This window comes from Anthonomus grandis, chromosome 11 (assembly GCF_022605725.1).
Source record: "Anthonomus grandis grandis chromosome 11, icAntGran1.3, whole genome shotgun sequence".
Classification (NCBI taxonomy): domain Eukaryota; kingdom Metazoa; phylum Arthropoda; class Insecta; order Coleoptera; family Curculionidae; genus Anthonomus; species Anthonomus grandis.
In genome coordinates, this window is record NC_065556.1 from 4,385,055 (window position 1) to 4,402,860 (window position 17,806).

Below are 17,806 nucleotides of genomic sequence, written 5' to 3' on the forward strand. Positions count from 1 at the left end.
CAAAAATTTATGTTTTAAGACTTAAGTTTTAGGCTTTAATTTTTAAGCAATAGGGAATAAAACTTAAAGGTGAACGTAATGGAGATTTTAGACTCAAAATATGACCAATCACGGTTAAGGTTTTCAGTAGGTGCGCATTAAAGTATACAAAGGGCAAAAGGCGGCAAAATTAAAAAAAAAACATCATATTGACATAACCTTATTTTAAACAACTACAGCTCCAAGATATTTTTTTCTATTTACAATAATAATAATAATAATAATAATAATAATAATAATAATAATAATAATAATAATAATAATAATAATAATAATAATAATAATAATAATAATAATAATAATAATAATAATAATAATAGTAGTAAATCGTCTTTTATTAATCATGCATGTACATTACATAGATACAAATCTATTTACATAAGTATATAGATAAAGGTTAAAGAATACAAATAGCGAAGTTTAGCCTTGGGCTACTCTTACACTTAACCATTCCGATTCTAAACAAAAGAAAAACTGAAAAGTGTACATGATTCATAATGATATTACTACTAAGTATTTTGCAAATAAAGCAAATAAGCTTTAATTACAGACCTACGAACTCTTAAAAATGATATTTCTAAAATAGGGATCCAATGCATTATATAAAGATACCGCATTATAGGTAAAACATCTCTGAAATAGTGCTGTGTGATGTTGCGGCATAGTAAGATAATTTCATAACGAAGCTCACGGTTATGAATGGATTCGAAAAACTAACTTTTCTTTTAAATATATAGGAATATTTGACATTAACAACCTTATTAGAAAAGTACTATATTGATGTCTTACCGCACCCGACATATTTAACCACTTTAATTGTTTAAATTCTCAGACCAAATATGAAGCGACAACAACTTTTTGTATAACTTGCAGTTGATTTTTGTAACTAAATCAACATAAACGGGGTAGTACACTATATTACAATAATAAAAAAAATTGCAAAACTAGAGATTCACAGAGTTTTTTCCTAATCTTAAAGTTTGTTAGCATAGAGAACTTTAATTTTCACACACCTTTTTTTAACTAACCTTCTCATATGATTCCTGAACCTTAAGTCAGTATCAATAACAAGCCCTAAGCTCTTTTCATATGCAGAAAAACACAAGTTTGTATCACCCAGTTTCAAGTGTAACCTATCCTCTAGCAGTTTTCTTCGTTTTTCTGCGCAAAACAGAAGTAACTCTGATTTGTCATGATTTATCTTTAAGTTATGTTCAGTTGAGTAGTCATTTAAAGTAATAAGATCCTCATTAAGAGATGCTTCAGCCGCCGCTGTTTCATTCGGGTCAAAATAATGCAAAACCTGTTTATGATTTACATAGGACTTTGAATCTGAATCTCTGAACCTGGAATATGTCAAAAACGTATATAAAAAAAAAAAGTGGTTTAATTATAGATCCTTGTGGTACAGCAGAAATTACTGTCTCAGCAGGAAAAAAATTGTTACCAATTTGTACACGCTGTTGTCTATTTGTCAGGTAACATCTGAAAAAGGAGATAGAAGTTCAAAGACCAGATATTTCAGTTTTGTACACAGAAGATCATGATCTAACAGATTAAAAGCCCTAGGGTAGTCCTAGGAGACTAAAAAAAACCGCAATGTCTTTGTCTAGTGCTCTTTATATATTGTCAGTTAAGTTCAAAAGAGCAGTAGTAGTACTATGACCAGATCTAAATCCTGATATAAATGCTATACTGCAAGTAAATTATTAAGATTTAGATAATTTAATACTTGTGTGCACAATTCTTTCGATAATTTTAAATAGGACAGGCAAGAGGCTTATAGGACGAAGTTCATTCACAGCAGTTACTACTATTTTAACCTTTGGAACAGGAAGAATTATGGACTTCTTCCGGTCCTTCGTAAAATACCCAGCTTCAAGGCAAGAATTTACTATATGTGTCAGATGTGGTAGGATCCTACTGTAGGCTAAGTTTTATCATAAAAAGTGTCAAATTGTCCAGAAGTATTAGATTTAATTTAATAAATATTTTGTACTGAACTGGAATCTACCATATTAAATTAAAAGTGCAAATCATCCTTAAGTTTATTTGTACTGTAGAAAGCTGTATTTTGGTCGCATTTTTCTGATTTTTCAAATACACTCAAAAAGTAAGTAGTCATTTGCGTGACCAGGATTAATAGAGTCAAGTGGAAATTTCCTATTAGAGATTTTTGAACTTATATTTACATTCATATTCTTAAGATTTCTCCAAAGCAAGTTTAAACGTTGTACTTCAATTATCTAAATACAATAAGGAAATGGATAAGCAACTATTAGCAGTTTTAAGTTTGTGTGCCATGATACCGACTATGATAGTATTGTACAACAAAAAAAGGATATCCCTAAGGTGGTTTAACAGAAGATCATGGTTTAGCCAATTAATTCCGAAAGGAAAAATCTTGGAGATTTTAACAATCTTTTCCAAAAGAAGACACAGATGTCTTTTTTAAATACACAAGAATGTCACTGCCCATTTTCAATGAGCTTCTAGATTTGTTAAGACCTCTTCACCAAAAGACTAGCCAACATGCTTCCATTTCCTCTGAACAGAGGTTGGCAATAACCTTGTTAATAACCTAATTTATTTACAATAAAGTTATATTTACACTATAAGATATACACTAAGGCATTATCTATATCTATTTTAGGTATCTGGCTACAGGAGACCAAGTTTGTTCAGTGGCATTAGCATACAGAATTGGAGAATCCACTGCCAGAAACATAATTAAAGAAATTTGCCATATAATTAGCCAAATTTTGAGGCCAAATCAAATTGTTTGGGGGCAATTGACAAAAAACATATTTCCATTCAAGCTTTTCCAAACTCTGAAACATTGTTCTACATTTACAAAAAAAAAACTTTAGTGTGGTTCTAGATATTTGGATATTTGGATAGCAGCATGCGACTCATACTCTCAAAATTTTTTGTTGTATATGGACCACGATTTTCCTATGCTTCTATTTACTTATGGACACAAATATTAAATATATACTACAGTATTATCGCGAATTATAACGAATCAATTTTATAATGATCTGAAATATTTTTACTTTACTCCTATACTAAAGAAAACAAATATAACGGTTAATAACACTTTTTAAAGTTGTTTACCAAACCAAAATTGCCTCTTTTAATTTCGGAACGTTGACGTTTATAATTAACTGTCGTCTGTCAAGTTATTGATATTTGACACACAGCCTATTCAGGAGAATCAAACTAATAACTACAGCGTTGCCAGATTGTGAAGCTATTTCCTTCGGTTTCATTCTTATACAGGGTGTCCCGGTTCATGTGGGAAATCTCTCGGATTCAGGTAGAACATCGAAAAATAATACCCAACGTTCCTGTAAAAAAATTCCTACAGGCCTTCTTTACGAAGATACAGCTTCCTAAAGGACGCTGCTGGAAATTGGTTTTTCATAAATTACTTTTAAACTACCAAGTAGAATTTAATAAAAATTTTAGGTGATGAACACTATTAGGGACCTCTTAAAATGACATCCTTAAAATACATTTACCTTGTTTACTTTGCCAGGGGCGGACTAGGTTGTACACTTTATTGCGTATATTTTTAACACCCTGTATGTTAAGGGCTAAAAAAAATAAATTTGGATACCTTGAACCCTAGGCTAAAAAAAAGATACTCTTATTCATTATCGATAAAATGAACCGTTTTGGAGAAAAAAAAATAAACGAGCCAATGTTTTTTTTTAATGAGATAAGTACGCTAGCTATTTAAAGAACAGAGAAATTTCAATGTAAGTCATTTAATTTAAAATAATACATGTTCCTAAAAATATAGTGGTGTCCTAAAAAATACTTTTACAAAATAATAAAAAAAAACCTATGATGAGTGTATGTTTTTAAATTAGAAAAAACAACTTAGAAAAAAATGCCAAAAACAAAATATGTAAACAAAAGTTAAATTCTTCAATACGAGCAATAAACAATTAATTATTAAAAACTTCATAAGTAGGTTCGACGTGGGCTCCGTGAACTCTGACACATTCACGAGCACAACGAATCGAGGACTGCTGCACTCGCCACAATAACCCAAGATTGTTTTTTATATTATCACAATGAAATGTAATTCTTTGGAGCAGTTCTTCCCGAGTATCGACTGGGGTGGAATACACTAAGGTTTTGAGGTGACCCCATAAAAATCTAATAGCGTTAGATCGGGAGACCGAGGAGGTCAAGCAACAGGTCCTCCTCTACCTATCCAACGGTTTTCAAAAGTATTATTTAAGTGGTGTCTTACAGCAAGGCTAAAATGGGGTGGGGCTCCATCATGCATAAAATACATATCTCGGCGGGTTGCAATAGGCAAATCTTCTAATAAATCTGGAAGATTGTTCTGGAGGAACTCCAAATAAAGTTCTCCGTTTAAACGTGGTAGCAGTTTAAATTGCCCAATAAAAAAATTGTCAATAATTCCTGCCCAAAAATGTATTGATTGGAATTGATGTTGATGATGAGAAATAATAGTATCACGGGGATTTTCATCAGCCCATACATGCGAGTTCTGTAAGTTTTCAATTCCATTTTTGGTAAACCCTGCTTCATCCGTAAAAAGAATCGTGCCTATAAAGTTAGGGTTATTTCGCTGCTGATCTAACAGCCAGTTTGCGAAGTGTATTCTAGGAGCAAAATCTCTGGGCAGTAGTTCATGCACTTTTTGTAAGTGATATGGGTACAACAGTTGTTCTTGAAGTACCATATGTACAATTGTTTTGAAAGAATGAAGCTGAGCGGCTAATTTTCGAGTACTCGTTGTAGGAGTGTCCGCTACAGCGTCTAAAATATTTTCTTCCAATTGCACTGTACGTGCTGTTCTCCTCCGACCACTATTAATCTTTTTTTTTCAAAACATCCTAAAATTGTATTAAGGAAATTTAATAGTATTACCTCATTAAGTGGAAAACAGAAACCTACCAGTTTCCCTTAGACGTTGATCAACACGTTGAAATGTTTTCTGATCCGGAATAATGCGATTGGGAAATCTTTCTTCGTACAATCTTTTTGCTTTCATTGCATTGCAAGACGCCAGATCATACATAAGATGCATATCTACATACTCAATAAAAGTAAACTCCATATTTTGACGTAATTTAAATTAAAAGTTACCAAAAAATACAAAAATTAAAAAAATATTATCAAATAAAGGATGAATATGTTGACAAAGATTAAATTTAAATGATAGGTATTTGCTAAATTTGGAGTATAGCAACGTTCGTAACAATAATGCGTTCAAAAATGCAAAAATTTCGATAAATAAGTCAGGTACAACACAATTGGTTTACATTATTTTTTTTAGTTTATTTTATGTTTAGTTTTTATCTTAAGAATAACAAAAAAGAAATAAACGTATAATAAATAAGAAATATTTTGTAAAAGTATTTTTTAGGACACCACTGTATTTTTAGGAACATGTATTTTTTTTAAATTAAATGACTTACATCGAAATTTTCTGGTCTTTGAATAACTGGCGTACTTACCTCATTTAAAAAAAAAAAAAAAAACATTGACTCTTTTATAATTTTTTTTCTCCAAAACGGTTCATTTTATCGATAATGAACAAGAGTATCTTTTTTTTAGCCTAGGGTTCAAGGTATCCAAATTTATTTTTTTAGACTTTAATATACAGGGTGTTAAAAATATACGCATTAAAGTGTACAACCTAGTCCGCCCCCGGTAAAGTAAACAAGGTAAATGTATTTTAAGGATGTCATTTTAAGAGGTCCCGAATAGTGTTCATCACCTTAAATTTTTAATAAATTCTACCGGGTAGTTTAAAAGTAATTTATGAAAAACCAATTTCCAGCAGCGTCCTTTAGGAGGCTGTATCTTCGTAAAGAAGGCCTGTAGAAATTTTTTTTATAGGAACGTTCGGTATTATTTTTCGATGTTCTACCTGGATCCGAGAGATTTCCCACATGAACCGGGACACCCTGTATATTATTTTATTCTATAAAGTTATCAGCTTAGCACAGATTCTTTTGTTTAAAGTTTTAATTCAATGTCGATTTTTTTATACAAGGCCTTTATGGTAACTTGTGTCAGCATCTTACACTTGGAATTGAACAACAAATTGAAATTATGAGAATTGTCGTTAATAGGGTAGGTGTTCGTTGGGTTGGGTTCTGATGGGATGGGATGGGTTGAGTTGAGTCGATTGGGAAAAAATGGACACAGTATTAGCAAATGTAATGAAGATAAGTACTGCCCATTAAATCATAAATCTGGACACTGAGCGAGGAGTTCAAAATGCCACATATTTAGGACATCTCTTTACGACAAAAGTATAGAAGATGATAGAAAAAGACAACCAAAAGACTTAGGTAATAGAGAAATTAAGAGCAACAAAACTAAAGAAGAAAAAAAAACAAAGGTATACAAAAAAATGAATATATGAATATTACAATTAAACATCAACAGGTGTAGAACTGCACATGAGCTTCTATATACTTACCTTTTGGAAAAGAAATATAAACATTGTCTTGGGGCAGGAGCCGAATAAAGCTCTGAACCGAATAAAACTCTGAATATGTAATACCGGCTATGACATCTTTATCTATGTAAACTGCAAGACAAAAGTAGGTATCTCGTTGTGTACTCGGAATACCTATCGCCAAACATATCCCTAAAAGATTGACACATAAGGGAGTGATTATTGCGGGAGATGTAAGCGCAAAGAGTCCATTAATAGGACCAAAAATGCAGAATCGCAGAGAAACAATATTATCTGACTGGATAGCATCTGAAGCGCTGGTAGTACTAGACCAAGGCAACGATCGTACCCTTGTGAGTTTCACTGGAAGTTTTTGTAAAGACTTCACACTAAGAAAACTAAGTGTGAAGTCTGTATCTAAGAGTAGTAAATTAGACCCCGGGCACATCATGGAGAAAATCTAAGAGATCATTGCTCAATATACTACGAAATATATGGACAAAGTAACATGGCTAATAAAAAAACATGATAACCAGGAATCTGCAGGATGGCGGTTGTCCCCCAACCAGCTTCGTAAATTTACTGAAGACGTAAAACAATTAAACCAAACCAATATAAAAGCAAGTCATAAAGAATTTACAGAAGCTGTACAACAAAAATTTTACTCAAATAAAACTAGCCATTTAAAACGTAAGTCCCAATACTGGTGGAACGCAACCATATGTAGCGTCAGAAAAAATGTATTAGCCATAAACGCAATATTATGCGCTTCAGAAAACAAAACAAACTCACTCAAGAGGCAGTAATAAGTTATAATGATACAAAAAAATAATTAAAGGCTAAAATCAAGAAAAGCAAGTAAGCGGCGATGGAACGAGCTTTGCACAGAGCTGAAGGAAAACATATGGGGTAAAATAGGTGCAAAAACTGTTCCCTAACAAAAAATTGAGACAAGGCTCATCTGGAATTTTGCATAAGATGAAGTTACACTTTTCACAAAAAAGACTTTAATACATTCACTAGAACAGCTGAAAGTTAAAAAGGCCGCGATACCAAATCAAATAAGCCCAGAAATTGTAAAACTTTTTATGATAAATAATTTAGAGCAAACACTATCAGTTTTCAACGACTGCTTAAAGGAGGAAGAGTTCCCTGATACCTGGAAAATAACAAGATTGGTCCTAATAGAAAAACGTAAAAAGGACTCCAATGGGAAACCGACGTATAGACCGCTGTGCAGCATGAATAGTGTTACCTAATATAATTATATGAACTCCTTATTAAAAATGAATGATAAATGAGGCCGAGCCAAAGGAACTGATAACACAATATGGCTTTATAGAAGGCAGAAGTATCAGTGCAATTATTCAAGAAAATCAGGGACGGGATCAAAAGAGAAAGCGCTAAAAAACCAAGAAGTATGTGCGATGATAATGCTGAACATAAAGAACGCGTTTAATTCGGCGTCTTGGACACACATAAAATATACACTACAATCAGGGAAGGTTCTGATCTATTTACAGGCGACCATCGAGTTTTACTTGAATAATAGATATATCCTAGCCCCATATAGAAACAAACACCAGGTAACGTGCGGAGTACTCCAGGGACCGGTACCGGGACCCCTGCTCCGGAATATTTTTTACGATTCAATATTAAGGACAAACGTTGGATAAGGAGTTAAGCTAATTGCCTACGCTGATGATTTGTCTATTGTAGTAAAAGCAAAAAATAAAATCTTCCTAAAAGATTTGGAAAGGTCAATATGTTGTCAATAAGGTGATCATACATTTAAAGGATCTAGACCTATTGGTTGAATCTATTAAGATTGATGTCGTAGTCTGAGGGTAGAAGAAAAGTTCTAGAAATAACACTAAATATAGGAGGAACTTTGGTAAACAGTACATTATGGGCAAAATATCTAGGTGTCTTTCTCAGGAAGGACCTAAAAATTAAAACTCATATAAGCAAAATATCAGAAAAGGCAAGCTACACGACAAACTAACCTAAAGGAATTATGCCCAAGACAGGAGGCAGGAGAGTGCTCTAAAAGACTGCTTCTCAGAATAACAGTTATATCTGCAGTCCATATGCAGCACCAGTGTGGGGAGATGTTATTAAAATGAAAAATATGAAAAGATGCTGGAGGCAGTGAGTAGAAGATTGGCAATCCTGGTTATCTCGGCATACAGAACGGTCAGCACGGCTACGATTTTGGCTATAGCAGGTATGCCTCCTATAGGACTATTGAAGAAAGGATGGAACTGCACAAATGAGACAAGAAAGCTCGAACAGAAATCAGAACAGATCCCTATCGTAAATGGCAAATTGCATGGGACCAATATCATGGATCGGTCAAAACATTTGTCAGAGATGATAAAGCATGGAATACGCGCAGGTGCGAATTTGTAGATTTTCACCGGGCGCAAGCTGTGATCGGCCATGGTATATACAATACTTACCTGAAAAACATCCGCAAGGAGCATGCAGGATGAAACTTGCTTCGAGTGAAAGAAATTTGACGAAATAAGAATAAAAGCAAATGGAATCTGTGGAAAAGTTATTACAGTGGACAATGTAAGCAGTCTTCTCCTGAAAAGTGAAGAAAAATCGAATGTCATAACTGAAAGGTTTAGGGAAATTTTAAAGGGAAAATAAGAACAGGAGTAATGGTGAAGTGTTTTTAGTGGGTATTATCGGGAGACTGATGAGTACCCTTCCGATCGAGCTCCACATTACCGGCTCAAAACATCAGAGACACTATAATTAGAACCGCTGAATTAAACAACAAGAGTCCAGTGTCGTGCGTAAAAGCATTTTTAACCACCGCAAAAAAAAGGGTTAAGTTCGGTTGGGTGTGTTTGGGTTGGATTAGCTTGGGTTGTTTTGGGTTTGGTTGACTTTAATCCAAAGTTCAAATGAGGTTAAACAAATCCTTATCAATAAATTAAAAAAAAATTATTAATACTTTTTCATTTACAAAAAATATATACAGTTAGTGCATGTTAAAGTAGAGTAATTATCTTGTATATTAATAATACAATATACAAAAATTGTTATATTAGTAATTCAAACATTAAACAATAAGAAATTCACTTACAACTTGCAAGTTCCAAGAAACAGGTACAGGCCGAGTAAAAAAGAAGGACAAAAGTACAGTTGGAAAAATTGTCAAAAGTTTTTTCCAAAAAAACTTAATTTTTATAATTTTGTTGTATTTCAAATTAGAAGTAAAGGTGAAATTAAAACAGTCATAAACGAGGCCTTTTTATATTGGGCAATTGATATTTATATGAATTAAGTCAAGGGTGTTTCACATAATAATTATAATTTAACAGTGTTTAGCAAAATAGGTTTAGTATTAATAAATAAATATGAAATGTTTTTGAGATGTTCACGTAGAATCTAGATGTCAGCTTTTTAGTATTTTCTGATTCATAGTTATTTTTATAATCTATCGATGCAGTTTCCGGGGAACCACCCTGTATTATTTTAAATAGTCTTGTTAATAATTGCACATATATTAATTAAAATATTGGGCTAATACATGTAACATTTTCAGGAGATAAGTGCTTCAATGCAGCACAATACCAGGGAACTTGTGTTCATTTAAGTAATTGTGAATCAGCATTAAAATTGATAGATAATCATAAAAGTCCACATTTTTGCAATTCTGGAACAGAAGACAACTTTAATGCACTGGTCTGCTGTGTGAATAATGTTGAAGCTTTGCAAAATGAAAATCAATATAATACCATTAGTCATGCAAGTAAGTATATATATAATTACTAATTAGTAATTTTTTTGCAGGTGAGTAATTTCTTATTTACCCCGTTAATTATTACTTCCTCGACCTCTCATATGAAAGACTCTACTATCTTGCCTACTGTTACTTCCTCATCTTTAGCGCCGCAAATAGCATCACTTAATCTAACATAATTTCGGGCTTTTATAATGGTGCGTAACTCAATACTTTGTAGGCCGTTTGCGAATGCGTTAATGGCAAGTTTTTCATTTATGGAAGTTAAAACAGCTACAGCCGCGTCATTACCCTCTGATTGAGTAAGAGTTAAATCAAGTAGTAAATCTTCAATTTTCCTGCCAAATTCGTCGATAGATTTACTACCCCGCCGAACATTACTCAATTGGACCGATAATGCTAAAGCAGACTTTTTAGTTAAGGAGTTAAGTTTTAAAGCATTTACTAATAACTGGTTAGAATCGTAAGATCGTTGGAGGCTTATTTTGGCACTGGCTGTTAATCTAGTTTAAAGAACATAGTTAAATATTTTTTAGCGTCAGCCTCCAGCAGTGAGTCATATAACTCGATGCTATCAATTAATATTTTTAATGTATTTTCTGTGCCATCCATTACTGGCAAAAGAGAGGCAGCAGTGTTCAATTCAAATTTTCCCCCATGATTTCGACTCTTCCTAGACAATCAGAATTAGCTTCCTCTGAGTATGAATTTAAGATATCTGAACCACCTGCTGCCCTTTCTGTTAGTTCAGTCAGAGCCTTTTCTAATCTACTTTGTAATATTTTATCAATGGCGGAAAAATATAAATCAATACTTCCAATATATTGTATAGCCTCAGAAATTTTCTCTACTTTATGATTTACCCTATTAAATTGACCTTTTATGTTTACAAATTCTATACTAAAATTCTTAACTTTGTCTAACTTACCCCTATTATATGTAACATTATTAAGCCTTTATGCCGGATCCTTATTCAGATTCTTATAAAAAAACCTTAAGCTCATCCAGAAGATACCTTAGCTCCCGAGTCTCCAAGCATCTCTTGCTCGGTGCGTATTAGCGGCTTTTGCCTCACTAATCCGTTCCCACGATGCTGGTTCCGGTATGGACACGACCACTCTTCGGAATCGGTCTAATTTCGTTAAAGGGCTCAAATAGCTCTAAGCCAACAGCTATTTCTCTTCGTATTTTCTGCTAAAAATATTTGTTTATTTTATTCAAGCAGAAAATGATTATTACAAAAATCGACAATATCAGGACGCCCAAACTTAAAATATCTTTAACTGACCGTGATTCTGATTTTGTAACACTAGGGTTGTTGGTTAGGCCTCCGCTGTTAGCCGCTTGGTTTATAATCACTTCTTCTTAAGAATATTCGGTACCCATTTTTCCTTAGCACTAGCACTTACACATATTTACACAGTTCATTTAGCATCTTAGCTAAATTTAATTTATATACATTTACTTGATTTATAATAATTATTTACCAGTACTATGTTAACGCCAACTGGCAGGGTCACTATGTGATGTTGGGGAAAGGTTCAAGTCAAGTTAAGTCATCGTAAATCGAAGGCGTTAGAGTGGCGTTTACTTGCCTTATTGTGGTGATTATGATATCTTATTTATGATGTCAAAATTGCAACTAACTAATATCACTCCTAGAATACCCCTTAATTAACCATCTTAACTACTCAGCATGTTGGGTTTATGTGGTAATAATAACATAATTTATAAATATATTTGCTGTTGCATTGATAATCTAAAACAACTTACTAACTTACATACCTTGGACTGATTTACTTACTAAAGACTAAATAATAATTATGTCCTATTTATTACATCTCAATTTATTCTGTCCATAAATTTAACCTCTCCAGGGCTAAATAATATTTTTACTATTTTACTACACGCCACACTATCCTAAATCGAAACTAAATACACTTGATCTAGCTAGAAAAAATCTAATTTGGCAACACAGAACGCCATGCCGATGAAAGGCAGGTCAATTCTATGCTTAGAAATGTAAACATGGTTTTGACTTATTTAATAATAAGTGAATCATTTAATAACAATAAAACTCATTTGATACCAGTTATTCGCTTCCTTCTTTTATACGTCAATATTGACATTCGAGAAACATTAATGTAAGTCCTCTAATTTATTGTTATTCAAATGACGTTATTTTATCGTCTCGAAAACGGTATTTTGCTGACTACGTCATTAAATGACCATATTTTGACGTCATGCGTCATTCTGTAGTTGCCTGGGATCGTATGTGGTTTATACATGATGGTGCATCTGCCCACTTCAGTCTCCTGGTACGGGAATATTTATATCAATATTATAATAATCGTTGGACAGGGCTTCGAGGATCACAATCGTGGCCAGCTAGAGCCCCAGATCTATACAGTCTCGATTTTTTCCTCTAGGAACATTTTAAGACGCTGATTTACAGCACTTAAGTATATACCTAAGAGGATTTGAGAAACCGCATAATAGCCTGTTGTAACACTATTAAAAATACTTCAGGCATTTTCCAAAGCATATCAAATTTGCCCTAAAGTGAATGGGGATTATAAAAATAATTTATAATTTGCGGAAAAGCAGTGGCGTACACAATATTTTAAAAAAATATTTAGTCTACGTTCCTGTATGGATGCCACTGATTAAACTTAAATTGTAATTGTTTAACAAAGTTTCCAGTACTTATAGTGAATATTTACTTTTTTTTTGACAGGTAAGTAAAAAAAGTAAAAAACAAAAAACTTACGTCTTAGCGATTAAAGCGCAGAATCTAGTATTTATTTTTCAATAAAAGAGGCATATTTCGTACTTAGCAATAGTTGTTGTTTTGTATTAGCTTGCAGTGGACTTTTGTTTGCGTACTACGTAGTGTATTCATAAGAAGTTTGATCAAAAGTGAGTTTAAAGTGTTATTTCTTCGCCAATTGGTAAGTTTTTTTACTCTTTAACATGTGTAAATACGAATATATTTTGTAAACGATTCAGTCAAGAAAAAACAGCATGAAGCATTTAGAATATTGTAGAATATTTCCAAAGAAAGACTAAGAAAGTATCATGATCAAATTTCATTGTTACATATTATGTCTTGGGCCGAAAAATGAGGAAGTCGAAAACCGTTCACAACTTCCGAGCTTATAGCTACATTAGAAGAGGATGATGACAACACGCTATGAACATCCACGCTGTCTACATTCCGCCGCCAGTAGATGAACTTACAGACGAGGAGGAGGTTGACAATGATATTCTGGAAAATAAAAGGGATTTACCGGAGGCGGCCGGAACGTATGAAATTAAGGCTAGTTTACCTAAAAAATCAGAATCAGAGGACGAATCAACGTGAAGTTCTCTAATAACTAAGAAATTTAAAAATATTGCACCAAAGAGAAAAAAAACATTCGTCATATAGCATGTTACCGCAAAATAAAGAGAAAAAAGCAAGGGATGAGTTAGAGGAATTAGTTGGTGGAAAATCTCCATACGAACTTTTTTCATTGTATTTCGATGATGAAGTTTGGGAAATGATTCTTTGTTTTACAAAAAAAATATAACAACGATCATTATCTCCTTATCTTTATTGATCAAAAGATGAAGTGCGTTCCTATCGTCAGAAATGCTATGAATAGAAATAAGTTTGATTCAGATAAAGGCAAGCTGATAAATATAACAGATTCTCGAAATTCAAACCTCTTTTCAATGCTATAAATGAGAAAAATATGCAGTTTGGAATTTTTTTCTCATAATCTGTCCATCGATGGTGCAATACTTTGGTTGACACAGCTGTAAAATATTTATGAAGAATCACCCGAGTTTGGTTTCAAACTCGGGTGTTTAAGTAGTTTAAATGGACATCTGTATCAATTTATTCCATATTCAGGAAAATCAAAAATACAACAAAATAACAACCAGAACTAGGCTTGGCAGAATCAGTCGTACTAAATATTTTGTCAGTTGTCCAAGATTTCAACACCAAGTGTTTTTTGACAAGCTTTTCTCCTCACATAAACTTTGTTGTTTGTTAAGGCAAAAAGATTTATTTGCTACTGGATCCATCCGAGAAAATCGTACTAAGCACTACAAACTGGAAATCATAAAATCAATGAAAACAAAGGGAAAGGTTTCTATGACTATTTCTTTGATGTAAATAATGAAATTTTGATGGTGCGATAGAATGACAATTCGGTTGTTGCCGTGCTTGCCACCAACACGTGTGCCATTGACCCTTTGGTATCAGCGAAGAAGAGGTATGACAGGAAAGAGAAAAAGGTTATTTCCATTCCACAGTTATAGCTGACTATAATCAAGACATGGGAGGGGTTGACTTGCATGACAATGGTATATCGAATTATAGATGTAGAGTAAAAGGAAAAAAGTAGTGGTGGTCGCTTTTTACAAGCCTTGTGGATAGCGTTATCGAAATGCCTGGAAAATATACAACAAGGTCAACAATAAAAGATATAGTTCGATCAATATATCTTTGCGTTTACGTCATCATTCTTTACATCTATTCAAGACAATCAGTATACTATTGTAGTAGCTTTAATATACGTCGAAAACTTAGAGAATAATGAACGTATGTCTTGAGTCGAAAAGAAATACATATTCTAAAAACCATGTATCAAACAAGGATAAATGCCATATGTTAAACAAAGAAAAATAATATTCATGTTTCCGACATTCGATATTTGACACAGACCATTGGCGTTGTTATTTTGTAGTTTTATTTTTTGATAATTAGACTTTCAGCAGTTTGCTTATTTGCGGTTACAATTTTATTTCTTTCTATTATTATATTTAAACAGTTGTCTTCATAACGTTTACTAGTGTTTAAATAATAATCAGGAGTTGCTACTCTGTTATAATTATTATAACATAACCTCAACATGCCGGGAAACGCTTGAATTCTCCAGCACGTGTCCTTGTTGCGAATCTCATTAATTACTTTAAGGCTGAAAGAGATAATAATGGCCCGCTTATTTCTCTAAACGCAGTCCAAGAGGTAAATAATACTATTTTTATTCAATATTTGATAATATGATAAACTGAAAAACTTTATAGAGAGTTGCTCATGCTCTGAAAATCATCTTAAGAACTGTAACCGGCATCAAAGTATCCAAAGATCAAAATGCGCTGCCTTCAACACCTGGAAAAAATAGGTCTCGAAGAAAAACCAAAACCCTCGACCTGAATGAGGATACTAAAATGGAGGTTCGGAGTGTAAGTAAGTACATATTTTAAAAAATGGAAAAAATTGTATATTGTTATTATACTTTCAGAAAAACATGTAACCATACAACAGCTTAAAAAAGAGCTATGCCAAAAAGAAATAGTCGATATAAGCTATGGATCTCTACGAACCCTGCTTTGTCATTTGGAGTTTAAATACAAGAAAGATGATAACCGAAGAGCACTAATGAAGACACCTAATATAGCTTCAATGAGAGCAGCATTTTTCAGAAAATATATGGAAAATAAACATTCAGAATTTACACGTCAACTAGTTTTTCTCGATGAAACATGGAAAACAAAGGGCAACAAAATGAAATCATTGCAAGATGATAATGTAAAGAGTGTTCGTAGACCAGGTGGATTTGATGGAAAACCCTTCATTATATTACATGCTGGACACAAAAATGGTTTTTTAAAAAAATGCCAGTTTAGTTTTCGCTAGTAAATCGAAACTGATGGATTATCATGGAGAAATGAATAGTGAGAACTTTGCAAAGTGGGTAGAAAATCAATTAATTCCAAATTTGGAAGAACCATCTTTAATTGTAATGGATAATGCTCCATATCATTCAGTTGAGTTGGAAAAGCAACCATTATGTTCTTGGAAAAGAGGTAAAATTGTTGAGTGGCTCGAGAAGAATGAAATTCCATTTGATAAGCAGATGTTTAAAGCAGAATTGTTGAGCTTAGCAAAGTTACACAAAAAACCGAAGAAATATAAAATAGATTAATTATTAGAAGCAAAGGGACATGAAGTTTTAAGATTGCCACCCTATCATTGTCAGTTCAATGCTATTGAAATGATTTGGGCAGATACAAAACATTATTATAATACACATATTGGCGAAGTTGGGCATACAGATAAAAACGTTTTAGAAATGTGGCAAAAAGTTTTAGAAAAATGTACGCCAGATGTATGGCAAGCGAAAGTGTGTCACACCGACAAACTAATTCAAAATTGGTATGACCGTGAAGCCATAATCGAAGAAGTTCCAGAGCTTATTATCCACCTAACCAATGAAGAAAGTGATAGTAATGAAAGTTCTAGTGAATCCTGTGAATCGTTAAATGAAAAATAATAGAAATACACTAGACGAACATTTGCGCAAATGTTAAAATTTTATGTAAAATAAAATTTAAACATTACTAGAAAATATTTATAACCTAATAAGTGATTTTCCTAAAGTGAAATGTTATATTTGTATTTTTATAGTAAGTGATTAAATATTTTACATACTACAATTCATTATTTCATTCTAGAATCATTAAAAATCAAAAAACTTGTGATTAATATAATTATAACATTTTCAGTTTATTTCCAAAGAAATGCATATTTTTTTATTTGATTTTGAACTGTTAATTACTCTGGTCATAAATATGGTATTACGACAGCTTAATTAAATCAAATTCTGTATCCATTTATCAGTTTTATCACTAAAAATAGAAGTAACACATAGATTCAATGGTTGGTTATCATCAAGAAAAACCTCGCTTAATTTGATAAAATCATTTTGTCTTGTAGAGCTCCTCAGTACGATTATAAACCATTCAAATAATCATACGAAAATATTTTATAATTATGAATAGTTATGAATATTCATGATTATCATAATAAAAGCAAAGAGTAACAATATATACTATATAGTTACTCTTTGATAAAAGATTAATGCGACGAACCAACGAGCCTGTTTTTGGATTTGAGGTTAGCTTAGACCATTGACAACATATCTGGTAAACAAATATCATAAGCGAATAGGCAGGTATATTTAAAATCAATATAGTTGAGTTCTTTAACTTTTTTAACTAGATAATGTAGAAAACAAAGCATTTTTTAAAACATAATTAATAGTTTATTTAAAGTAGAAACCCTCAAACCGACGACACTGAATTGACAGCTGATTGAATCGGATAAATGTCGGCCATGTTTTAATGATGATGTGGACGCAAAGATTCGTTGATCGAACTATAATCCAACTAAACTTCAAATCACAAATAGCGGTTGCCCTCATAAAATATGAAACAGCCGTTACCGCAGAAATAGAGCAAATGGCAGAGACCGACCTTCAAAAAATGCGCTGTTTTTTGCTGTGCAGTATAATAATATTGGACATATCATAGTTTAACGAGAAGAAAAATTGAGAAGAAGATGCCGCCAGTGTCAAAGTCAGCCCATATACATATATGTGCAAAAAATGCAATAGACAGTGGCGTGTGGTATTTTGTGAAACTATTTAAATTCGATTTAAGGAAAATAATTTTAAAATTTATCAAAATAAATTTTCCTAATTAATTATTCATTT

At 32.6% G+C, this 17,806-nt stretch overlaps 1 protein-coding gene across 2 annotated transcripts in view; it reads left to right on the plus strand.

The window, feature by feature from the left end:
- LOC126741940 (serine protease snake-like) overlaps positions 1 to 17,806 on the plus strand; it is a 45,452-nt gene that overhangs the window by 11,191 nt on the left and 16,455 nt on the right. For both annotated transcript variants that reach the window (XM_050448417.1, XM_050448418.1), the window contains one exon: positions 10,059 to 10,265. In XM_050448417.1, coding sequence (XP_050304374.1) covers positions 10,059 to 10,265 — 207 coding nt within the window. The remainder of the gene's footprint in view (positions 1 to 10,058; positions 10,266 to 17,806) is intronic.